The sequence below is a fragment of the Natrix helvetica genome (genome assembly GCF_964273705.1).
Source record: "Natrix helvetica genome assembly, chromosome: 1".
Lineage (NCBI taxonomy): Eukaryota > Metazoa > Chordata > Lepidosauria > Squamata > Natricidae > Natrix > Natrix helvetica.
The window spans coordinates 195395712-195421634 of record NC_138548.1 but is presented as its reverse complement, the minus strand read 5'-3'; the positions used below and the strand labels follow the sequence as shown (position 1 = coordinate 195421634).

Sequence of the window (25923 nt, the reverse complement as noted above, 5' to 3'; positions counted from 1 at the left end):
AATGTAAATATGGGCAAATGTGTTCAGCTCCACCTCTTTGGATGATAGTATCATATTGGAAGATCTTTTCCAGATCAAAGATAGGTCAAGTAGTGGTTTGCGAGACTTAGAATTTGCTCGTCACCCAGGTTCAATGTTTTGATACAACTGCTCGAAGAATACCCTCTAAATACCCTTGCTCCTCCTTAGAACAACTCTGCATCGTGAGTAGCACTGCCTCTTGTCAGCAGACAGCCAGTAAAAAAGGAATGTTCACGGATGATTTGCATAAACTGGTGGATGACTGGACTAAAGAAAAGGTGGGAAATTCCCTCATCAAGCCAAGCCTCAATCAAATCAAACAGAACAAGCACCGGCTGGATGCTGACAGCTGGAGCAAAGTATATGAGGTAAGAGGTCTTTACATATAACAGAGGTGTAAGCGGCAAAAGGAAAAAAAAAAGTGATACATCATCACATGACGGCAACATGGTGCGGCGAGTTTAACACCTGTGGCATACAAGGTTTAGAATTTGTGATGTATTAGATTTATCTTTCTCAATCTGGTATCTTCCAGATATGCTGGGTTTATAACTTCCCAAATTCCCAACCGCTGCAGTCAAAGAGAAATCTGGAAATTGCAATTATTCTCCCCTAATTCAAAGGAGTCTGGTACGGTATTGGCTATAGTAAATACCCTTCAGTGTAAATTTGTACTGTTGATGACCTACAGTGTGATTAGATCTTCATTTAATTATAGATGAACTTCATTTATAACTAGAATTAGGAACTCACAAGTAAAATCTACCACAGAATGTTAAGTGTTTTAGAGTAGCCAAAACAGTTTGTGAAATTTTGTGGCATGACATGAAACAAGTTGTCCAGCTTCCAGATACCTTCAAGTAAATGTGCAAAATTAATCAAGAGGCACAGAAAACATTTATTTGGAGTCAGTACATACAAAGTACCACTAGTTAATAAATGGAAAGCACACATTTTCCCAGGGAAAATAGTGAATGTTACTTCAATGTTTTGAAGCACAATGTAAAGCTACAACACTGTTTTGTATGTGGTCTGTTTAACTATCTTATAATAATGTGACCCAAGATTCATCTATCTATTAATAAATAGATGAATCTTAGGTCACGTTATTATAAGATTATGTTTAATTCTAAAGGGTTCAAAAATTTTCTCTGATCATTCTAAGGTAAATTAAAGTCATTGTCCTGATGGGGTATTTTTAGACCCTTCACATATCTCTCTGATTAAACTATTTTCACTATCTGTATTTTCTGAAGTTTCCTCATAAATGGCAGACAATCCATTCTAAGCATTAAGACTAGCTTGCTATTTTTCACCAGAGTTTACACTGGAGTCATCAAATGTATTTGATAAATTCAATCCTGTATATTCCCTAGATTGCTAGGGCTATATATTCTTCACAGTTTCACACCTAATATACCTCAGTGGCAGGGGGACACAAAAAACACGAAAGACTTTTGACTTTCCAAAAATATCTGGTAGATCCCTGTGGGGAAAAATGCTGGACTAGCTCTGATTCAACCAGGTTTTTCGGTTTTCTGTGATTTGCTGGATAGATCACAACCAGTGAGAGATTATTATGTTTTTTTCTAAGTATATTGTCTCTGTTTAAAGTCCGGGTGCCCTACATGAATGGTATTGGAAAGGAGCGGTGTTGCACACAGCCTTATGTTATGGATAGCTCTGGGAATTGTGAACTGGGAGCAGGTGCTTAGAAAGGAAATAGTGTTAATAGGTCTAGGATATTAGAAGCTGAAAGTGAAAATCTCCGTTACATGGTAATGTTTGTTCAAATGTGTGCACCTTCCACTGCATCTTTGGTCCTCTTCTATGCTCTTCTGTTAGCAGATACTGTACTATTTAACATCACAAAGATGTGCCACAGACAGCTGTTGAGTATATTTCCTTGCATTTAAAATAGTTTCTGTTTTCCCTTGTGTTTAAGACAACAACATCTACTGTGGGCTACTCCTCCACATGGATTTCCTCACTTTCCCAGATCCGCGGGACTGTACCAGCTGCTTTACCCCAAGGACTTCCCCTGTCACCCTTTTCTGGCACACTATCGCCATATGGAATACCACATTTGTGCCAGTATAACACCATCGCAGGAACAACTTACCCAGTGCAATGGATGGGCATTTCTGGGACAACTCAACAATCTGTCGTGGTCCCTGCCCAGACAGTGGGACCCTTTCAACCAGGGATCAGCATGCCAGCATTTCCAGCATCACCAGTGCAAAACCCAGCTCCCATTCCCCCAAGTCCCAAATGAAGATGGATAGCAAAAGAATGCTAGATATGGGGACTGTGCCTATCTCTCATGACTCCATTCCTCTGCCTTGCATTCTGCTGCCTGGATTTGGGGCTGAATTCCCCAGTGCAGTGATGTGGGAATGGTAGGAGATTGTCTTTGCATTCTCCTCTTTGAATACTTGATTTCATTTTCTTTAGGGAATTTTTTTAAGTACTTGAGAGAGCTTTGGCCTGAACATCTCTTTGTTCTTGAGATGGACAGCATGCCATGTGCTGCTTATTAATAAGCCTTCCCTATCATTCCTGCCCCATATCCCTTGTTTGCTTTTGTGACAACTGTTTTTTGAAGTTGGTAGTAACTCTTCTTGGATTATATACTTACTAGCATTTCAATTAATGTACAGAATGGAAGGGATCAGCAGAGAAGAGTGACATTTATATTTGCATTATTGTTACGTTTCCATTCAGTTTCATTGGCAGCTCAGACTACAGGCTAACTAAGGATTTAAAAAAAAAATTTGATTGTAGATTGTTTAGTTGAATTCTATCGCAAACTCTTCCTTCCTCTGTCCCAGAGATAGGCCTTTTGGAAGTGAAGCACTGCTGAAAGAAGAGACATACAGTTGCTGCCTTCTCTTTGATTTGGGAAAGCTGTCCTGGACAATTCAGAACTATTTGTAGAATGCAACTAGATGTCCTCACACACACTGTATTCCGTAGATACATTGGAATGTTGGCCTGGTTTATTGTACCTGTGTTTGGGACTCTTTGAGTTTTTTTTAAAGCTTATTTTGCAGCTGATACAAATCTTATATTATGGAATGGGTTGGGGGGGGGGAGGAGGTAGAATTGGAAAGGGTGGGAACTGGGGCTGGGGGACTATTGTGGGCCTTTTAAAAAACTTGTCCCATCTTGGTCATTTTCGTATCATTTGTGGTCCATATTCAACATTTTTTTGGTTGTTGGAAAATGATTATAAATTGAAACAGGGTCTAGTGCACATAGTTTTTGCATTTAATGGATTGCCTTACAGCAGATTAGTGAAATACAGTCTCCTAGTTTAGATGCCTAGTGTTGTTTCTTAGAGCATTAAAGGTTTTAGTGTCTACTGAATTTGATTGCCAAGGTGCAAGATTAAGCAGTCCATCTTTACATTTACAAATTAAGAAAATTCTACATGTATGTATGGCAGTAAGGATATGGTGCTGGAATCCCATTTGGCAGGCTTTCTGTTTTTCACGTACATCTAGTGCTGCTAATTGGATGTTATGCAAAGAAAAGTCTAAAATTTACCAGTTCAACATCCTTAAGAGATGTAAAAATTTGCTAAATAAAGAGACATCCTCCCTTGCAGGTATATATCTCATATAATCACTAATTTTATCAACTGCATTTCAGCTGCCATGTAAAGATTGCTGTTATGATTTCACCTTGATGGATAATTAGCTTAGTTTAATAGTACATGTTTAACTTAATTGGCTGTGAACTATGAGGGAGGTCATAATTCACTGGAGCTAACATTTCTTGTTTTCTCTACTACATAATCAGTTTATCCCTTTCTTGTTGAAAATTGTATTCTTACGTGCACTCAGAGGTTGCTTCTTTCGTTGCAAATCTTTCAAGCACTTACTGAAATAACATCTAGCTCACTTTCCTCCTTTATTAATCTGGAATGAAAATTGCCACACTTTATTTTAAATTCAGACTTAAATTATTGTCTTTTGGATATTATAAGATAGCTGACATTTTTGCAGCTGTCTGATATTTTTAGCGATATTAGCGATAGAAGGAAGCTTAATTTCATTAAAACTTCAAGTAGTTGAATTTTATCTAAAAACCATGTTTAAATCTGAAATTAATGTACCATTGGTTTAATAGTACTGTGGCCAGGAATATCTGGGTTGCTGGAGATTATTTTATTTAAATCAGTTTCAGACACCAGTTCCTTGTTGTCTTTTGTTTTATAAAACAGCATCTGTAGTCTTAGTGATATATATAGACTATATTTCTCCCCTCTGCATTCTGGACAAAGATTCTGCTTCCATTTAATGCAGCCTCTTTGTTCTGCCTGCAAAGATTTGCAGTGCCTTGTAATAGATAATCTTAGTATCTTTTCAGATTTTTACTGGAAAGTTGAAAAAAAAATAGTTATAGCCTTTTGATGCTTGAAAAGTACATTGCTGATTTGCAGCAGTAAAATCATATATACCTTAAAGAAAGTTTCAGTTTGAAGAACTTAGGCAAGAACAGTGTTATTTTTTTAAAAGACATACATATGATTTGTGGGAAAATCAGTGGTGCATTTCCATGAGCAGAAACAGTTCCCACTCACAGAGCAGTTGAGAGATGATTATGCCTCTTCCTACAGCCCCATCCGTGCCTTTATAATCTGCTCCATAAGGAAGGGGGGGCATAGAGTGAGCAGACAACTGATCACATAACATTTGCTTCCATCTTTTAATTTTTTTCCACTTTAAAGTCTTTAAAATAAACTGTTATCAGCAATTCATTTTGACTTAGTAGGAAAGCTTAAAATGTTGTATTCTAGTTTGCTGCAATGTAACTTAATGTTCATAAAAATGCAACCTGCTAGGAAGTACCTGTGATGGTCTTAAAGGCTGATTTATTTATATTAAGGAGCGCTGGCCCACTTAGCTCTCTCAGGCACACAAATATATGAATTGTGTTTCTGTTATGGAAATGTGGTGTAACACTGGTGCTTTTGTGCAATCCTGATTATTGAGTAAACTATAGAGTGTACTTCAGTGTTGGAGGGAAACCAGTGTAACAATAGTATCAGGGTTACATTGCTGCTGATTTTCTGTAGAGGACAGGGTCAGTTTAAAGTGCTGTGTATTCATTGAATTTCTACCTTTCTTACTTCATAAAATAGCCTCTCCTTGCTGCTTCTCTCTTGATGGAATTTTGAAACCAGGGTATTCCCACTTGCGAAAAGCAATTTTGAAGAGAAAAATTGTACACCTCTTGCCTTGCCCCTGCTGTTTCTAATTCAATTCCCGATTTTCATGTAGAACTGGTGTAAACCATAATCTGATGTAGTTTGTCTCAGTTGAGAATTACAATATATATTGATCCTTTATTTAGAAAAATGTAAACATCCCGAGCACAGACATGAGGCTTTATTTTATTATGTTAAAAAAAACACCTTCATTTATAACAAAACAGAAAACCCCGAAAATACCTCATTTAGGTCAAATTAGACTACATAAAAAAATTAAAATCCTGCTTAAACTATTTAAAGTATGGAACCTGGGACTTTTTAATATCAGGAAAGTATACAACTGAACAACAGTAGGCTAGGGAAAATAAAGCTTAATATATGTGGATTAACTGTCAGATTTACATAGCCTTTTTCCTTCTTGGGTGGAATTCAGAAAAAACTTGGTATTGAAATGAAGCAGCAATTTGGCATAATACCCATTTTGCAAACAATGAGAACAGACCTGATTCCTATTTCCTATATGTGGGTAGCAAGGGTTGAGTGAAGGTAATGCCTCTTAAGTAAAACTTAGATACATATTTTGCATTTAGTCTTTTCTTCCCTTTGCTTTAATTAGAATTCTCTCAAAGAATCCAGAGTTTTACAGTTGACAGGAGAAGGCTTTCTTTGAAGCCTTGAGGAGTTGGGAAATCCTTATGTGGCTTATCTTTCTACTGATAAGAGAAGGAAAGTGATATTCATGAAGTAACTTGACAGTTTGATGCCAAATCTATTCAAAACAGTACTATGTATCTGTGATTTCAGTTTAAGCTGGAATTAGATGTTAAGTGGTTGTCGCTGATAACAACATCCATACTTTCTCCTGCTGATTATTTTCAAAAGCCTTACCAATATAGAAGACATGATGTAACATAATTATAGTGCTGAGTTTCTTCATTTCAAATGGAAAAGCATAATGAGATTGTGTTACGCTGGCGGGGGGGGGGGAGAGATTGGAGTGGCATCCTTTTATAAAGTTTACTTCCTGTCTTTGGTGGCCAGAGGTCAGAGAATGTGACATGGCCAATGTGTTAACTGTGATGTGGATAGTAAATTACTCTGCCCCGAAAAGTCTCAAGACGCTTTGATTTCAAAAACTATGCAAACCCAGGCAATATTAGTATTACTATATCTTTAGGTTTGGGGAAAAGATGAGAAATTTCCCCCTTCTCTGAAGCTATGTAAAGGCACGGACAATGGAGGAAACATACATAGTTATTATGTTTATGTATTTTGAGTCTGCATTTAATGTGAAACATTTACTGCTCAGTTTTTCTTCTCTTCCCTGTTGCTTTTTCATTGTGTTTCTCTTTGGAGCATGCACATTCTTTAAAAGAAATCAAACTGTGAATTTGGTTTTGGGGGATGTTTTGGAAGGCACTTTTCTGCTGTGAAGCTTGAGCCTGAGCTTGTACGATATGAATGGAATGTATAATTTTAATAACTTTGTGAATTTTTAGTAGTGTTCAAACTGAATTGTTTTCTTTGTTGAAATTTCATGTTTCTTACCTACCTCATTTGTTAGTGCTGTTTAAATCTAGGCTGTGGCATAAACAATGTGTTCTACTGTTTCTGTCTGTTTAAATTGGATACAGTGTTTTGACACATGCTTTTTCCTTTCACTCCCCCCTTCCTTTTTTTGTAACTTGGCACAAGAGCTCATTCTGTTTACTGTTTTAAAGAGGATGTTTAATGTTCGCAAAGAAGATTTCCAAGTTTATCCATCAACTTGAGTATAACATAATGTCAGATGAATAAAAAGAACAGCTCCATGCATTTTTTTCTAGTTATATTCCAACCAGTTACAGCAACTTAGCAAGGAGTGTGACCAACTGCCTCATCAGTCTTCCATTACCCAAGGTACCACCATCTAAGTGGGAAAAACAAGATTTTCTTTAGAAAAGAATTTCTCATGTTGATTGCTTGGAAGGATTGTAGATAAAATTTCTTAGGTATTAGCTCTTAACTGAAGTTGATGGATCAATGGGAAACAGACAGTAAGGCTGTAGGTTTAGTCTAAAAAGTTCCACTACAAATTCCTTTTATCCTTACTTTCTGCTAAGAATATTGTATTTCTGTTTACATTAGCCCTAGATTCAAGTAAGATTTAATGCTAAAGACATGGGTTGCTGTTCAATCCTTGATACATCCTTATTGTTACAATTTGTGCTGACATTAAAGACTCACATAAGAAGTATGTGTGTAAAGAGGGAGAATACCAAACATGGATTCATGTCTTCGCAAAGTGTAAAGTATTAGATGTGTTTCACTGGCAGAGACTTTACAGTGAATTTGGGAGACAAAACATGAAACCACATTCAGGCAATAAAGTCATATGTTCCTTTTTCATTCTCAGACTCAAAAACATTACTATAAAAATTCTAGTCATGTTTCCAGACTACATTTTCAAGTTAAACCAGTTGATTTAAGTAGTAATTTTCAGTTTATTAGTCCAGTTTAACATTTCACTTTCAAAACTGATACAGCTAAAGAATAGAAAGACAAACTTGCTTTAGGGGATCAAACAAATTTTTATCATTTTTCTTTTAAAAAAAGGAATTGTGATAATTTTGAACAGCATAATTAACTCTCAGAATCAAATACTATATTACATTTGTACAGCTGTTCCCAATATATGCATTATGATTCTACTACTAGCTTCCTTAGAATTAAACTGCAATGAACAAGAGTCTTAGCCTACATGTTTTTAACTAACTTCTTTGTGCACATACAAATGTCTCCTTCAAGTTAATGGAACTGAGCCAATTTAAATTAGCAGTGGTTACGGCATTTAGCATGCTGGAAGAATACCATCCCGCTTTTCTTGATTGCTAGAGTAATAAAGTATTGTTTGGAAAGCCAATTCTTACAGGAATACAGAAAGTACCATATATTTACAACATGGCAGACAGTTTTTCTGTAGTGAAATGATCCACATACCAAATACTAAGCAGCCCTCAGTGATAGGCAATGAATTATCGTACAAAATACTCTGTGGAAGTCTGAATATCTTGTTGCCTTTTAGACCTCCAGCAGATCCCTTGAGGCTATCTGTCAGCATTTTATTAAGCTATTTTTTCTCTCATTTCAATTGACAAAAGATGGTAAGTGCAGGAGGACAGCAAGTGGGAAGAAAAATATTATCTTTGAGAGTTGTAGAAATGTACATCCAGATTCGGTTATACATGAAGTTATGTACATGAACAGCTGGATAGTAGAGCAAACAGCTATGACTCTTACTGTCTCTTGCTCCTAGTTGCTGAATTTACTTCCAGGTATCAGCTTCTGTTCTACCTTTTAAAGCATCCAAAGCAGGATGATGTTTGTGGCTCATTGTTATGGTTAATTTAGCCACACAGCATCACTTACTACTAGTTGGTTTGGTGGTCACATTGGAGGTTCTGTGGTTCTAAAAATTCTAATACAACAAAGGACTTCTCTGTTTTAAAAAAAGTAACCTATTTGAAGAGAGCCTGTTTGTTTGTTTCCCCCCCTCATTCTTTGCTGGAAAGAACTGAGGAGCATGTGGGCCTAATGTATGGCAATATGATCAGGTATATCCTGTGAATAAATGTCTCCTTAGAGTCACACACATTGGCAATGTTTCACTTTCAGAAATAGGAATTTTCTTATCTCTCTATGTGAATTATATCTTAATGTAACACCATAGGACTTATTTTCAACCCATCAACTTGGCATTCAAGCTGAGATGTTTCTGACTGAACATAGAATGTGGATGACCTTTTCATTATAACATGGATGAGGCATCCCATTCAGTTTTTTTTAAAGAAAACATAGCCCTAAATCTTTATGGTAGAAAACGAATGTCTTTTATCAGCAGTTGTTTCATGTGTTTTTTTTTAATTATTTTTGCAAGCTGTGAGTTGACTTCATTTGTACACAACCATTAACAAATATTTTTTTAAACTGTTACAAAGGAAAATAAAGGCTGTGTTGGGAAAAAAATGCCTAGTCTTTATTGTTAAAATAGGAAACACATTCAGTTGTTTCTGAAATGCATGTTTACAGCAGAAATCATACTTTTCTAAGGGTGTAATTGTACTTATTTATCCAAATTTACAAACTATCATTAAAAAACAGGAAACAAAAAGTTATCTTCCTATCACTACTTTTACCATGATGCCAATATGAACTAGACAAGATTAAATCTTAGTGGGTGATAGTGTGGTAGTTCAGCCAAGGACTATTCTCCATTCTTGCAAGATTGTTGTTAAGGTGCTGCAAAGCCTTCATTACTTTTGTATACTCAATTTTTAAATGGCTATTATTCTAGAATTTAGTTACACAACAGTAATAAAATGCATACATGCTTCACTCATCATACTAATCAGTTATGGTTTGCAATCCCTAGTGACTTGAGTTTGTGCTACATGCTAAGTCGAACCGCGCGGGTTGTCATGGGGGTACCTGGGTGCTCCCATGTTACACCCCTTTTAGGCGGCCTGCACTGGTTGCCGGTTGTTTTCTGGGTGCGATTCAAGGTATTAATTATGACCTTTAAAGCGCTCCATGGCTTAGGCCCAGGGTACCTGCGAGACCACCTACTGCCACCAGTAGCCTCCCACCGTCCAGTACGATCCCAGAGTTGGCCTCCTCAGGGTGCCGTCTGCCAGACAGTGTCGGCTGGTGACCCCCAGGGGGAGAGCCTTCTCTGTGGGAGCACCTTCCCTCTGGAATGAGCTGCCCCCGGAGCTTCGCATAATCCCAGACCTCCGGTCCTTCCGACGCGCCCAAAAAAGTTGGCTTTTCCAGCAAGCCGGCCTGGCCTGTTAATTTTAACTCATTTTTAAATGTATTGTCCTATAAATTGGGTTTTTTTGGGGGGGATATGTATTTAATTTCTTTTTAACTTTCGGGATGTGTGTTTTTTAATGTTGTACGCCGCCCTGAGTCCTTTGGGAGAAGGGCGGCATATAAATCCAATAAAAACAAAACAAACAAACAAACAAACAAAACAAACAATATGGGATTCCAGTAACACAGGCTAGATTCTTGGTGAAGTTAAGGAAACCTGAAGCAAACCAGATAGGAAGTCTTTGAATTTACTTCAGAATGGGTGACTGGGCAGATCACTCTCTCTCAGCCCAACCCACCTTACAGGGTTGTTGTTGGGGGGAGGAATAGGAGGAAGTACCTTATTCACCACCATGAGTTATTTATTTGAAAAAAGTAATAAAGGTGGGATAAAAATCTAAAATTGAAGGGTGATGTAAAATCTGGAGGAACATGACCACATAGATTGAAGCAGGCATATTTAAAGTATGAAAGTCAGAAGCTATGAGGTATACTAATGAGAACGATCTGTAATAACTGGTGGGTCTTGGCAATTCTGCCCTGTTTTTGATAGTGTGGTTGGTGGCTTAGTAAGTCCTCTCTCATACTGGTAAAGCTCTGGACCCTTGGGCAGCCTTCAAAATTAAAGGTTACTACAATTATGAAAATACAATGAAGGAGCTGTATAAGCGTTGAAACATTCACATTTAGCCACAGCACATCCTGCTGCTTCTGACACCAGCTGTTAGTTAGGAAAACGCCAGCGTCGTTTCAGTCGCAGGAACATTTTAAAGCGAAATAGATTCATTCCCAAGGTCGTCTGGTACGGAGGAGTCCGGGGAGGGGGGATATATAGAGCTGAGACGTGGCTGGTTGTGCCGCCGGATCAAGTGGCCTTCCGCGACGAGGTCGGAGCAGAGCGACAACAGCCTTGGGCGCAAGGCTAATGAAAACCAGGCTGCTCCGCCGGCCTCCGGTGAGGAGGGGAGGTTTACGTCCGAGTAAGCAAGGCTGCGTGGGAAGATCGGTGGGTCCCGCGATTTTTTAAGAAAAAGAGGAGGGCTGAAACCATGTCACTCTTACTTTCAACATGGCGCCCGGGACGGCTCTCTGGGGACCAGCGAGGAAGGAGCCCCTTCTGAAACCCTGGGAAAGGGGTGACAGACTACATCTCCCGGCATGCCAAGCGCCCTGCTAATATGGCGGAGGCGCAGTTCGAATGAATAGCTTGCTGTTCTTTCCCCCTTCTTAGGTGACAGTCTCTCTCTCATCCTGAGTGTAGAACTATGCCATGCTCTCGAGGGGCGGTAGAGGGCACCTACGTGGCAGAGACAAAAAAAATGGACGGATTTACGTTAATGCGCGGAGACTGCTGGAAGTTGTAGTATTTTCAAAGCCTTGTTTGGAATCATTTTTTTTTTACTTCCGCACCTACCATGTGGCCGTATATCGTCACGGAAGTCGGGTTCTTTAAAAAAACATGGTGGACGTCTGAAGTCCTCGGGAGTTGTAGTTTTAATTTACTTTTTCCACCGCTTACGTCGATGTGACGGGGACTCATTTCTTTAATGGGACTACAAGCCCCATAAATCTATGCGACGCCAGGATACCGCGAAGAAAACTTTACAACATGGCGGCTCTTGCGTTCTTTCGGGACTTGTAGTCCCGCTCTGTGCTGACTAATAGATAGCGGATTAAAAACAAAACTACAACTCCCGGTGAGCTACCGCCTAAACTGAGGAAAAGGAGGAGGCAAGAGGAGGAGGAGGAGGAGAAGAAGAAAGCTACAACATGGCGGTTGCATCCATTCCTGAGACCTGGGAACTGTAAGAAGCGAAGCCCCAGGAGCTGGAGCAGCTTGGACTGTGCCAGGTCCTGGTTTCGGGGTGCTAGCCCCTCAGCCTCCCCTGCTTGGCCCAGTGGAAGAGGGCCGTATCCCCACCGTGGGTGCACAGCCATGGGGGTGCAAGGCTTCCAAGAGTTCGTGGAAAAGCGTTGCCCGGGGGCAGTGGTGCCCGTGGACCTCCTGAAACTGGCACGGGCTGTAGGGGGCCGTGGAGGCGGGGGCCCCGTCTACTGTACCACCTTCCACCCACCAGCTGGCTACCCCCACCCTGCCGGGGCTGCGCCGGGGCTGGCACCCATGGTTGGTGGTTACCCACACTCCCAACATGCAGGGGGGTTGGCACCCCCAGCGCCATGCCCAGCTCGGCTTCTGGTGGATGCTGATTCCGCTTTGCAGCGTCTGTACGGTGGCTACCAGACAGACTGGGTGTGTGGGGGCCAGTGGAACGCCATGGTGGGTTACCTGGCTGCCCTTTCACAGGCTTGCCTCTACCAAGGTGGCCTGGAGTTAGCTGTCATCTTCAATGGAGGGCTTGGAAAGGAGAGGCTGCCCGAGTGGGCCAGGAAGGCCCAGGCTGAGAGACAGACAGCTCAGCTAATTGCAGGGCATGTGGGCAACAAAGGCACCCCGCCACCGCGAGCCTGGTTTCTTCCACCTGCTTGCTTGGGGCATTGTGTACGTCTGGCCATGATTCGATTCCGGGTTAAGGTAAGGTTCTATGGTAATCTTGCATGCTTTTATTGTGTCAGTATAGGATTCTGTTTCTTCTGTCGGGACCATCTGTTTTGGATCTTGCATCTCTGCCTTTCTGTATTGCTCCAATCAGATGTAATTTTATCCATATTTCTAATGAAGTATTGTTTCTTTGCAACCACATTATTTGCAAGCTTCATTCCATTTCAGATTTCTTTTGTTGCTTTCCCTGACTGGCATTTCTGAAGCATTCCTACTAATTTTAATTTCCTTCCTTAAATAAAATTATTTTTTAATAAAAAAAATTATTGTGTTTCAAATAGAAGTAGAAAAAGAATAAAAAGGCACAAAAGACACAATAAAAATATATACCAAGTACTTTGAATTCTTTCAAAAAACAAAAAAATAAATAAAGCAGACAGAATAACTTTGTCACTTTAAATGTACACTAATTGGCATACATTAAAATAGAATTAAGTATAACGTTGCAATAAACAAATACAATTCTATATACAATCATCTAATGTAAACACACACATATATAAATTTATATTCATGTCTAATTCATTTATATAGCCATGGTGCTTTTTAAATTTACTGTAGTTTGATACAAATGAGTCCCATATTTCCATTAAATTTATCGACACAAATTTTATGTCTATATGCAATCTGTTCACAGCAACAAGTGTAATTCAATCTTCATTCCTTATTTATGTTGCTGAAATCTCTGATGTCTGATTTTCAGTTGTCCTTCAGGCTAGTTTCCAGTTCTGCTATGAAAAAAATAGCATCTGAATCAAAGTGCATATAAAAAATAAATATTGCATCTCTCTGAATGTGATCCATCCACTTTCAAGTTCAGAGTTTAGCCTCCTAAAGGAATCTGTATAGCTTGATTTTGCTATCTTCTTCCATACAACACACCTTTTTTTAATCATTTCAGCTTTTGCCATTCTTAAATAATACGCTTTTGAAGGTGAAGGTTCTCTGAGCTTGTGGGTTGGTTTCCGAACGTTTTGTTATCAGGTCTAGATAACATCTTCAGCAGAGTTTAGGGGATGTCGGTTTCAGTTTTATTCTTTTTATAAGGGCTTCAGGTGTGGGTGTGTCAAGTGAGGTTCTTGTGATGGGTCTAATAATATGCTTTCAAGCCACTCGTGAGCAGCTGTTTATCAAATTTATACCATTACTTTCTGAGTCACATGTTTAGATTATAAGCCTGCCATAGTGTGTCTTTTCTCCATGACATGCTAATAACAAAACTGCCCCTTCATTTTTAAAGTGTAATATTATTTTTTTCCTCCAGAATGAGTGTTAATGTTTTTGAAGCTGCAGTGATTGGTATTCATTTTACATTCATTTGAAAGAAACATATGTATTAATTCAAAGCTGTGCAGAACAGACCTCAGCATAAGAATCTTCTATGTAATTATATACGTAGTATATCATTTTGTAATTTTTCCTTCCAACTGAACTACAATGGTTTTTATTTTCTTAGTCAGAAAGTCTTGAAATATTCATGTTTTGAATAAGAATAGTATATAATGATAACATCCAGTAAGATTCCGTTGTGGGGGAAAATATGTTCTGCAGTAACTGGTAATCATGAGGATTAATATCCACACTTTTTTGACTTACCACAGCTCTGCTGTAAAATAATTATTACATTACACAGCTTCATCAGACATTTTGTTACACAGTATGGGGAATTTATTTATACCTCTTCTTCAGAAAAGTTATATTCTGCCCACTTCTGAATTATTTCGATCAGCTTACTATGCAAACATTTTTTAAAAAACAGGACAAGTTTTTTTAAACTCCTTAAGAGGCTGTGTTAAAAGAATAGGTTTTAAATCCACCTCTGTAGTATAATTGGGAGGGGCTTAACTTCGGCAGGTTTATTCCCCACCATGCACACATATGTTTTTCCTGTTGATGTCAGATATATTAATGGTGGAACTTGAAAAAGATTTGCTTATAAAAGCCTGTCAGTAGAAAAAGTACTGTAGCCAATCCTGTCAGAAATGTAAACCAATGCCTTGTGAGGCTTTGTATGTCAGAAAGCTTTTGGATTATTATAGTTTCCTCTTCTCCCTCCTGCTCCTTTCCTGCAGCATGGGATATAACAGCAACACACTAAAGAAAAACAAAGAATTACAGATTGCTTTACACTCTAGAGTAATTTTAATGTTGTACATGTACATGCTGACTGGAATTCTCATCTTTAGTAAATTGGGAAGAGTCACTGACATGCTCTGGAATAGTCTCATTGTTTCTGATAAGCTGCAAAAGAACAAGAGACTTGATTGAAGGGAGAGCTGAGATGCTGTTATCCAAGGTGTGCTGTAGGGGAAAAAAAGAGAGGAAATAAAATAGAACGTTACCATCAAATGCGGAGGGGGTGGGGGGTGGAAATAAGTATGAGCTTGGCCTAAGAAATCTGGTGGAGCATAAACACAGTTTGAGAGGGAGCCGGCTAATCCTTGCCCCTCGGCCACAACTCAGTTGATGAGGCGCCTGCTTCTGTTTTTCAACAACTCAATAATGTTAGAAGATTACAAAATATATCATTGCAGAACAGGTGTATCATAGAAGATAAGATGTTTGTTAAATCATGAACATTCCAGATTTTTTTCTTTCTCTCACATATACACACACCTTAAAATTTAGATGCAAAGCAAGTAAAGGCAAGCCTAAAGTCCAACATTTAGGCCTTATATGCTCTTATATGTTCTCAGGCCTTTCTAAGGGCTGATCCAGCAAGGTTTTTTTTTAACATTTAAAGAATACCAGTGCTGCAGAATCACGTGCCCAAGGGGAGTTGGAGTTTCACTGTCTTCACAAATTAAACCCAGACACACTGTAAATCATATCATTATGTGCGACAGATATTATTGACTTATACTCTCAGTGAATACGTCATCCTAATTAGTTTCTGTCATATAGTTATCTATAACCTACTTAAGGCCAAATGTGAATTTGCAAGCAAAGGCTGGGAAATCAGGCTGGGGTTGAAGAGGCATTAGAAACAGCTGACCTGAAATATAAGGAACTTAGATACAAGTTACTTATATGATATGATCTTTTTTTTTTTTTTGCATGTGTGTGTTTACAGTGCCACTTTGAGCATTTTTTAGAAAAGCATTTTAAAATATTGGGTATAATCTGGTTAATTGAACCACTTTTTACTGAAATGTGTACTTGAATTTTTGAAATCAGGAGGAAATAAATGTATTCAAATTGAATATATTTCTAGTGAATTGGCGAAGGGAACGAACTGATTTGTTTTCAATTTTGATAATTAATGTTAGTTATAGCTTATTTCAGGGGTTAAGGGTTTATGTTTCTTTTTTTGTAGAGTAGCAGTTATACATGTACAAATAATTTCTTGGCTTGTGTTAATAGTAACCTCCCTATGACATAGATTTGGTATAGGTAGTCCTCATGTTACAACCACAATAGAGCCCAAATTTTCTGTTGCCAAGCAAGACATTGTTAAGTGAATTTTGCACCATTTTACAACCTTTCTTAGCACAGTTTCTAAGGGAATCATTGCAGTTAATTTAGTAACACATTTGTTAAATGAATAATGCTTCCCCATTGACTTTGGTTGTCAGAGGGTCTGAAAAGGTGATCACATGACCCTGGGACACAGCCACCATCAGAAATAGATGCCAGTTGCCAAGCATCCAAATTGTGATCACGTGATCATGGGGATGCTGCAGTGGTCATAAATATGAAAAATGGTCATAAGTCACATTTTTCAGTGTCTCTGTAACTTCAAACAATCACTAAAGAAATGATTGTAAGCTGAGGACTACCTGTACTAGAAAGAATGGACTTTCAAAGCACATTGTTATACTGTACCATGGTGTCTACTGTTCAAACTGGGGAACGTGGAAAAGAAATTAAGGAAAATTAAAATACCATCAGATTTCTGTATTTAGAGATCTGTAGAAGAATGAAGGAAACTGAGTTTTTACACATTTGTTTTTATGTGTGTATTTATTTATTTATTTGAAACTTTGTCTCTATGGAATCCCATAGTTCAGATTCAAAATCTGTACTTACAAGTCCTCCATTGGATTTGCATATTACATCATTGTTTGTTTTTTAGTTTAAGACCTGTTTTGTTTCCAGTGCTGTGATGTGGATAGACAGTGGGAAAGTAGAAAATGGAAATATACACTATGAAATTTAGACACCTGCTAGACTGGTCACTGAGATGTTATACTATTGAAAACCTTTGCAAGAAATGTCCCCTCTGGTTCATCTAAATCTTTTTTTTTCTAAGTTCTTGAAGAAAAAGCTTGTGTGCTTTGAACTGAAGCATAGCCTTATTCTGTAATATTTAGCTTTATTATGGCCATAGATTTTAAGATCCACACTCTTTTGCTCTTTTGTAGTCTCATTCTTAGAATTCTCATGAAATTATGATACTCTGCCTTTTTTCAGCTAGGACTATAATTTGGCTGTAACAGACCTTACAACCAAAGTACTGCTATTTTTGGAATGGCATTTTCAATGGCCCCACTAGTATCTCCACTATTAGCTAAGGAAGAAAAGAGTAATTCTGAAAAATGGTAGCGTAAAAATAACATATATCAATGTTTCAGTTGCTTATTTCTGATGGTTGCACTAATTTTCAACCCCACCAAACATCTCTCATGCAAATAGTCTGCTACAAACAAAAAGTTCTAAACACACAAAATAGTAATACTTATTCAGCATCCAGGGCAGCATCTCCACAACAAGAAGAGTGCAGATTCCCTCAAGCTTACTGGGCTCAGATGAAGGCACAAGACTAATTTGCCTCAATCATTTAGGCCATACGTTTCTAAATCCTACATGTACTACTTGCTTACTACATTCATACATTTGGAAAACCTTCCTCCATTTAAAAAAAATGCTATCTGATCATAAAGAATTGAATAGTATCTGTTCAAGTTTATAATTTATTGGATTAACAGAAGTATACATTAATCTATTTTAATACCTTGAAACAGTATATATATATATATATATAATCACGATTTCCTATTAATTCCCCTTAATTTGTAGGAACACCTATTTTCTTTCTGTTTCTGTCATGCAGTGCCTCGGTTTCTCCCCCTTATTCCCTCTCTTATCTCCAGGGAAAAACATGTCAAAGAAAATATCTAATTCTATACTCATTGTCTAATATGATCTTGGCTTCTAATATGGAGCAAAACCTTGGATATTTTTTGAAACTCAGAGGAATTTCATCTAATGGAGACATATTGCCCAACATCATAACATTAAGTAGTCTCACACTCTTTGACTTTTTCTTATTCTGATTCAGAAACTCCCTCTCTTTTGTCCTACCATTTCAATTCATCTGTTTTTAGTACTTTGTCTGGTCTGAATTAATATGAGATGTACAGAACCCCACTTCAGCCACTGTTTGCAAAGTAGTACACAATTGAAATATTTCCATGACCCCCAAGTATTTTGCTGTAAAGGCCTTTGAGGTGTTCCCATGCCATGTTCCACATCTTCCATCTTCTGAAGAGTGGTGGGAAGGAAGAAAAGAAGATAAAACCAATGAACAAATTATCTCAAAGCAAATACTTTATTACAAGTTAAGGCAAAGAAATTTGCCCTTGTAATTTACTCATCCTTGTCCTTTTACTCCTTTCAGGTGTTCCAGAGCCTGGAGGATCATCATCAGGAAGTAGTGTCTTTCTTTCGGGAGAATGGCTTTCATGGACTAATTGCCCATGACTCGGAATATGCTCTCTGCAACATCCCCTCCTACTATAGTTCCCATGCCCTGAAGCTGAGCTGGAATGGCAAAAACCTCACCACTAACCAGTTCCTCATGCAAGAGGTGGCCAAGCAGCTGGGTCTCAAGCTGAGCAGTTTTCCTATATTTGCTGCCTTGCTGGGTAAATTGAAACTGGTTAACCTTACATATATCATGTTAGATCATAGTCCGTGGTAATCATGGTTTATGACTTGAACCATGACTTGAAAGATGCAGCTTTTCAGTGTGCGTTGTATTTTTTTATTTTAATTTTTTCCTTCCTTAATGTATGAAAAAGCATAACTTTTTTTTCCACGTCAGATGAAAAAAATAGGTTGCAGCTGGCTTGGAATATTCTCAAGGACAAAAAAGGATGTCCCATTTGCAAAATTCCTGATCTTAACTCCAAACTTTTTACTGGAGTAGGTGCATCTCTACCCTACTCTTCATGAGCTTTATATAGTATACTTTAAATTCTTGCTGTTATTTAAAAAGTTTAGAACTACCTGAATCAAATAAGAGCTTCAGCTTCAACCAAAACAATATAATTCAATTACTTTGGTGTACTCAGAAGTTCAGTATTAGAGTACAGATTTTCTGTTTGCAGTGTTTCAGACTTGGGATTCTCACTATACTGTTTACAGTTCAAGATCTTTCTCCTCTTGCAAAATATAATTTGCTAAATCTTAACTTTAAATTCTATAACACTTTCTGCTTATTTCCATTTTGGATGAAGGAGGAAGGGCTTGAATTCCATTCTTGTTGCTGATTGTATATTACTGTGCCTTTCCCCCCTCAGGGAACCACATTCTTCCAGATGAGGACTTGGCTGCCTTCCATTGGAGTCTTCTTGGGCCAGACCACCCGCTCGCTTCACTTAAGGTGACAAATGCCCCTCCTTGTCCTCTTCTGAAAGGCAGCAAGGCAGGAATTGAAAGATCTGCAAGGTTATTGCCCAAAGAACTAATCGAGTGTTGTCTGGAGTCTAAGCTGTCTCTGGAGTTCAGAAATGACATCCTAATGGGAGGAGTGAGAAAAAGCACCCCTAAATTTTGCAGCCCAGTTCTAAGAAACAATTGCCCTCTTATATTGTGTTTACCTGAAGAAAGCTATGGGTCTTCTCCAAATAATGTAACTTTGAAATGGAAGGATCACTTTAAATACAACAAGAGATGATAATGGAGCCCGATGTATATTTTTTAACCTATGTGAAATGTGTAAATGAAGTGTCACAATTGTCAATTCTGAAAAGAAATGGAAGGATTCATCTAATACTTTAAAAAAGGCTTTAGGGAGAAATAGAGCTAAAATAACTAGATTTAAGAAGTAGAATCAGTTGGGCATATTGTTTCATAGTATTTGTCTAACAGGACTGGAAACCCAGAAGATTTTTGTTGCTTTTTCTCTGTGTTATAGTTTTGTGTAGCTCCACAGTTCTGCCTGGGAAACAGCTATAACCAAAGATAGAGCAGGAATAAACAGGTCACATTTCTGGCATGGATTATTGCAGTCTTCTCAACCTGATGCTCTTTAGTGTGTCCTGTGCTGGAGATAAGTAGACTTATACAGGTAGTTCTTGATTTACAACAGTTCATTTAATGGCCATTCAAACTTACAGCAACACTGTAAAAAGTGACTTATGGCCACTTTTCACAACCATTGCAGCATCCCCTTGGTCACAGGATCAAAATTTGGATGCTTAGCAACTGGTTTGTATTTATGACGGTTGCAGTGTCCCAGGGTCCTGCAATCAGCTTTTGTGAGCTTCTGACAAGCAAAGTCAATGGGGAATCTAGATTCACTTAACAACTGTGTTACTAATTTAACAAATGCAATGATTCACTTAACAGCTGTGGCAAGAGAGGTTGTAAAATAGGGCAAAACTCATTTAACAAATGTTTCACTTAGCAACATAAGTTTTGGGCTCAATTCTGGTCATAAGTCGAGGACTACATGTAGTTAATATTACAGGGGAAGTTGCAAAAGATGGAGTCACTGATTTGTTCGGGGTGTCTGACCTCCTCCAGTTTATACAGGTAGTCCTCGACTTACGGCTGTAATTGGAACCAGAATTTCCATTGCTTAAATAAAGTGGTTGTGAGTCACACATGACTTTATGATCTTTTTTACCAGAGTTGTTAAATCACTACACTTGTTAAGCAAATGACATGGTTGTTAAGCAAATCCAGCTTCCGTTTACTTTGCTTACGAGAATCTAGCTGGGAAGGTCGCAAATGGCAGTCACATGATCCATCGTAAAAACATGCCGGTTGCAAAGTGCCTGAATTTTGATCACATGACTGAGGAGATGTTTTGACAGTCGTAACTGCAAGGATCAGCTGTAGGTCACTTTTTTCAGCTTTATTGTAACTTCAAAGAGTGACTAAATGAATGGTTGTAAGTTAAGGACTACCTGTATTGGTCACTGACAATGAATTTAAAAAACAGCCAATTCATGTCTGATGCTGCAAGCAATCTGATATACCCCTGTGTGACTGTTAACTGCAGTGTCTTTCCTCATTTAAAAATACAGTAGTTGATATCATTTTCTACTGTGAAGATTTGATTATAACGGTATAGTACAAATATATGGAGGATTTAAAGCAATTTAAAGAATCACAACAATAAGATCAAATATATGGCTGACGTTTGACCAAAAGTTTGATTTGACTGAAAGGCATTAGCCAGATTATTTTGGTTAGAAAGGGAAGGGTTCCTGACAGCTTTTGGTTTGAAAAGAGGAAGCCATCACTGAGAAGACCTGTTCTGCAACCCTAAAAATGTTAGGCTGGCATTGGGAGAAGGCATTTCATTATGTTTATACAGTTTCTAAATCAACATTTTAACACTTTATTAATAAGCAAGATTACTGTATCTCACTGAGAGAGTACTCTTCTGGAACATTACATGTTTACATAAATGCCTTGATACCCTGAAGTGAAATCCTGACTCCTGTGAGGAGTTGAGCTGAGGTTCTAATAGAAGTCAGCAGACATAAGGAATCCATAGAGAGAGTTCGTCTATGATATCAATATTTCCTGATCATTCACTGATGAGACGGGATTCCTATTCTGTTCTTCACACTAATTATACTAATGGTAGTTGTTCAGGCCTTTAGACCATAGAGTTGTTACTGCTGCCCTTTTGTCATCACTGAAACTTTTGTCTAGGTGCGTGCTTCTTGTTGGTTCTAGGTGCGTGCCCACCAGTTGGTCCTCCCGCCCTGTGACGTGGTCATCAAGGCTGTATCTGAATATGTCGGTGCCATCAAAAGTCCCTCTGCCTTGGATGTAATAGGGAGAGATGTCTTCAAACACTCCCAGGTGAGATGGGAATCGTGTAGATGGATATAGACCAGTATCAGGCTTAGTAATTTTGATATGGTATGAAAGTTGCAAAGAGAAAGAGAGAAAATAGAAACCAATGCGATGCCAGACAACTTCAGTGTTTTTATTTTTTATCGAATCTAATGAGTTTCTAGTTTCCTGAGGTTCTTTCCTTCTGCTCTATAATTAATATAAATCTTATTTTGTGATTTCATTAGGAATCGAGGCGGTAGCGTACAGTATGTAGCTAACTATAGTAGGATTTCCATGCTGAATCCTAGGCTATTGTTGCTGCACACTTTTTTCCCCTGTCATTTCCATCGTTTCTTTCTCATTCCTCCCCAGTCCAGGACTGAAGATAAAATAGAACGCTTCAAGAAAGCAGTAGAATATTATTCAGTGGCCATGAAAGCACCTCCTACACCAGCCGGCCAGTCCCCGTATGTTCGTGAGTATCCAGGCGACGCTGGTCAACTTCACCTCTCTCTCAAGGGTGTTTTCTCCCGCTGGCCAAGAAGGTGAGGCCCTGCCTGATACCTTACAGCATCCTCTGCTTGGAGAGGTCAGGTCTGGATTTAACTCTGAAATTACCTTCTCTTGGCCCGAAGAGAGCTTTCGTGCCTTTTAATAGCTACATGGCTTGAAGAGGTTTGGGATGCTTTCTTCAAAATAATGCCATAATAAATTGGAAGTTCTGTTTGTTCTTTGTCTCATGATTTAAAGGCACAAAAGCACCTTTCCAAGCCAGATGCTGGTAATCCTACTGGGCCTCTCCTGGATCCTGCATTCAGAGATCATAGTACACTATTCTTAATAGTTGTCCTTACTGTCCATTATTATGTGTTTAATTTTACAATGCAAAAAGGTTGTACAAGAAATATATTTAAGCAATTAAGACATAATTAGCCCAAATGCCCCTTGATCCAGTATTCTTTATAATGACTCCAGTATCTTAAAGAATTCGGTCATCTATTAAAAATCAATAAAGGGTTTGGTGGTTAACCACTAGTTTATGCTCCTTTAGATATTTACTGTTGGATTCAGTGGCTGGAAGTTGCCTTTTTAGTCCATATTGTTGCCATTGTATCCGGCTTCTGTCCTGTTTCTAACACCATCCTTTGCTAGGAAACATGGTCAAGTGTGTGAGAGCCACTCTCCTAAAACAGTTCCCAAATAATGTTCTAATCCTGCACTTCCAAGCTCCTCAAGGATTTTTTTTCAGAGATAAATGATAATGGTGGACAAACACCCTTATTCACTCTAATTTCAGTTTCATGTGGAACAGCCTGTAGAATTGTGTCCTGCTGTTACTCTCTGTGACTTCAGGATATCCTCTACTCTTTTCCAAGAATCTGAAGCTCAGGCTTTTGGGGGTAAAGTTGCCCAAGTATAAAGAGTTGTCCATGGAACATACCAACTCTAAAAAAACAGAAAATGGAAAAAGGCAAGACTGATTATGCTTCAGACAATGAAGATATGATTTCCCATGCATAACTTCTGTCTGAAGTGTTTTTTTAAAAATCCACACACCAATTTAATTGACTTCTGCATTGGCAGATGTCTCCACTCAAGGTATCCTGATAGTAATGTTGGGCTATTTTTTTAAAGTATAACAAGGATCCAATTCTTTGTTTCAGTCCCAGCATTTGGGCCTAACCACTTTGGAGGGGCACCACCTCTGAATCGCAATCCAATGGTATCACTTCCTTCTGGGAAGGCTATGGTAAGTGCTCAGAATTACTTTAGGCAGATGTTAAATTTAATGTGAGATTTTCATTACTGCATCCATTTAGAATGTCCATGTTCACTGGGTTAGAGAAAGCCCTGTTGGTCCTTCCAAGCCCAAGCTACAACAGGGAGATGTAATGTATACTACACAAATTGAGATACCTGAACTTGGCCTGCATCCTTCAGACAGCAGGTATGTGGGAAAGATCATTTTTGAATGCATAGAAGATATTAATGCATCAAGGAGGAGCTTAGGTTAAACTGTTCCCTCTAGCTTATGTCATATAAGCTAAAAATAAGAAGAATCGTTCAGAAAATTGCATCCCCCTTGCAGTTGGGTCTGAAGAGAGATTTAAAATGCTACTACGTCAATTTGCCTCACTCATGGGCCATAAGCATAGAACTCAGCTTAAGGAGAACAGCATTATCTGAATGTAGTGAGAAAATTAGTGAATTATTGTGCATCTGTAGATAACTTCTTTTGCTACCATCTTCCAAAGAGTCCTCTGTACCAGTCCAACCATACCATGGATTTGCATATGACATTGGTGTATAGTAAACACATGATATTTGAAACATGAATGGAATTTAAGATTTTTTCTTTCCTTGGGGAGGGGGTACATTTTCTGTCTGTTTCTTGTGTGAGGTAAGCATTTAAATATTTGTAAATTGTCTCAGGAGTTTACAAAATGTAGTAGGTACAGAATAATTTCAGAATCACAGATAGTAATCAGTTAATGTATTCAGTTCAGTAACTGTTCAAAATTATGATGATGCCGAATGAATGGTGGTTACAGACAGTCTTTGGACTGCTGGTCATCCCAGTCCCCCTCCTCTCCCCACCCCATTGTCATGTGACTGCGATATGGATACTTAACAACCAACTCGCACTTATGATGATTGCAGTGTCATGTCATATGATTGCAATTAGTGATTTTCCCTGCCAACTTCCTACAAGCAAATGGAAAAGCTAGAAGGGATGTTTCCATAATGTTCTAATAAGTCCCCCCCACCCCCCAAAAACCCTCTCCTCTTGCAGTTTTGGATTGTTGTTGATAAACAATGAGGTCACATGAGATTACACTTTACAATCACATCACTTAGCAATGGAAATTCTGGTCCCAATTGCCATTGTAACCCAAGGCCTATCTGTATATTGGAGGCTTTTTTGTCTTGATTTAGATCAGTGTTTCTCAACCTTGGCGACTTTAAGTCCTGGGGACTTCAACTCCCAGAATTCCCCAGGCTGGGGGATTCTGGGAGTTGAAGCCCACAGGACTTAAAGCTGCCAAGGTTGAGAAACACTGATTTAGATCATTGATCCCACTAGTCCAGTACTTAACTATTATGGCTCACAGCAGTTCTGCAAGACTTCAGACAGATATTTTCTCTTTTGTCTTCTCTTTGTTCCTATTTTAATTACTAATGCCAGAGAATTAATCCAAAACCTCCTGAGTGCTAAGGGTCTTTGCTTAGCTTCTCTGCTACTGGGCTATCACTCCTCCCTTGGTTTGAATAAGTAGTTTTGGTTGCAGCCATTCCTTTTCCCCCTTCTCTTTGCTCCCATCTCCAGTTTGCACCCCAAATGGGGCCAAAGATGCAGTACCAGCCACCTGCTCCACATGGTGGCATTGCTGCCTCCTCCTCTTTCCTTCCGGGTCCTGGTTCCAGTTTTCTCTTCTCACCTCATGGCTTGGCGGACGCAATGCCCTTCCATGAAGATCCTGCCTTGAAGGCTGGTCACTTCAACAACTGGCCTGTATCATATGACAACTGTCCTGCCAAGTTTCCTAACCATCACCTGGGTTCCAAACCTTCCCCATCATCTGGGCCTGGATCTTCACCCTCTTCCTCTTCTGATGGAGAAGAACACAATGGAGCCAACTCCAAGTGAGTGTAACACATTGGAGTCTTGTGACTTTCTTAGCACACCCTAAGGTGACGGTGATGGTTTATGGGGGAAAGTGGGAAGAGCTAGCAGATCTCAGACATGCTATCCTTGTCCTGGGAAAGGAGAGACTTTTGAATAGTTGTACCATCACGCATTTGGAAGAAACAAAATTCCTTGATTTTAATCCCATTCAAGGATGACAGTATTTCCTTTTCTTCCTCCAGTCATGTTTCTGAGACTGTGTCTCGCAAGTCTGGCTGGGAGGAGCCTGCAGGTGAAAAGATAATGAATCAAGGCTGGGGACAATCACCTGGGAACACTGGCAACTCAGAAAGGACCTTGAGTGGACCTGAATCCCACATCCCTTCATTGCTCTCTATGGCAACCCGCAACCACATGGACATAACCACCCCGCCTTTGCCTCCTATTGCTCCAGAAGTACTTCGAGTGGCTGAACATAGGCATCGACGGGGGCTTATGTACCCTTTCATCTACCACGTCCTTACCAAGGTGAGATGGGCAGTCAGCCTTTGCGATCGTATCAATTGGTTTGCTTGCATGAGACCTAGGTGGTTTTGAGAACAGTGGGGTGGTTAAGAA

The 25923-nt window shown here is 38.9% G+C and overlaps 1 protein-coding gene across 6 annotated transcripts in view; it reads left to right on the top strand.

The window, feature by feature from the left end:
* LOC309386405 (uncharacterized protein) overlaps window positions 1-25923 on the top strand; it is a 131042-nt gene that overhangs the window by 86487 nt on the left and 18632 nt on the right. For all 6 annotated transcript variants that reach the window (XM_081941734.1, XM_081941735.1, XM_081941737.1 and 3 more), the window contains 8 exons: window positions 190-389; window positions 18274-18520; window positions 19178-19260; window positions 21573-21701; window positions 22050-22152; window positions 23342-23427; window positions 25006-25322; window positions 25548-25833. In XM_081941734.1, coding sequence (XP_081797860.1) covers window positions 190-389; window positions 18274-18520; window positions 19178-19260; window positions 21573-21701; window positions 22050-22152; window positions 23342-23427; window positions 25006-25322; window positions 25548-25833 — 1451 coding nt within the window. The remainder of the gene's footprint in view (window positions 1-189; window positions 390-18273; window positions 18521-19177; window positions 19261-21572; window positions 21702-22049; window positions 22153-23341; window positions 23428-25005; window positions 25323-25547; window positions 25834-25923) is intronic.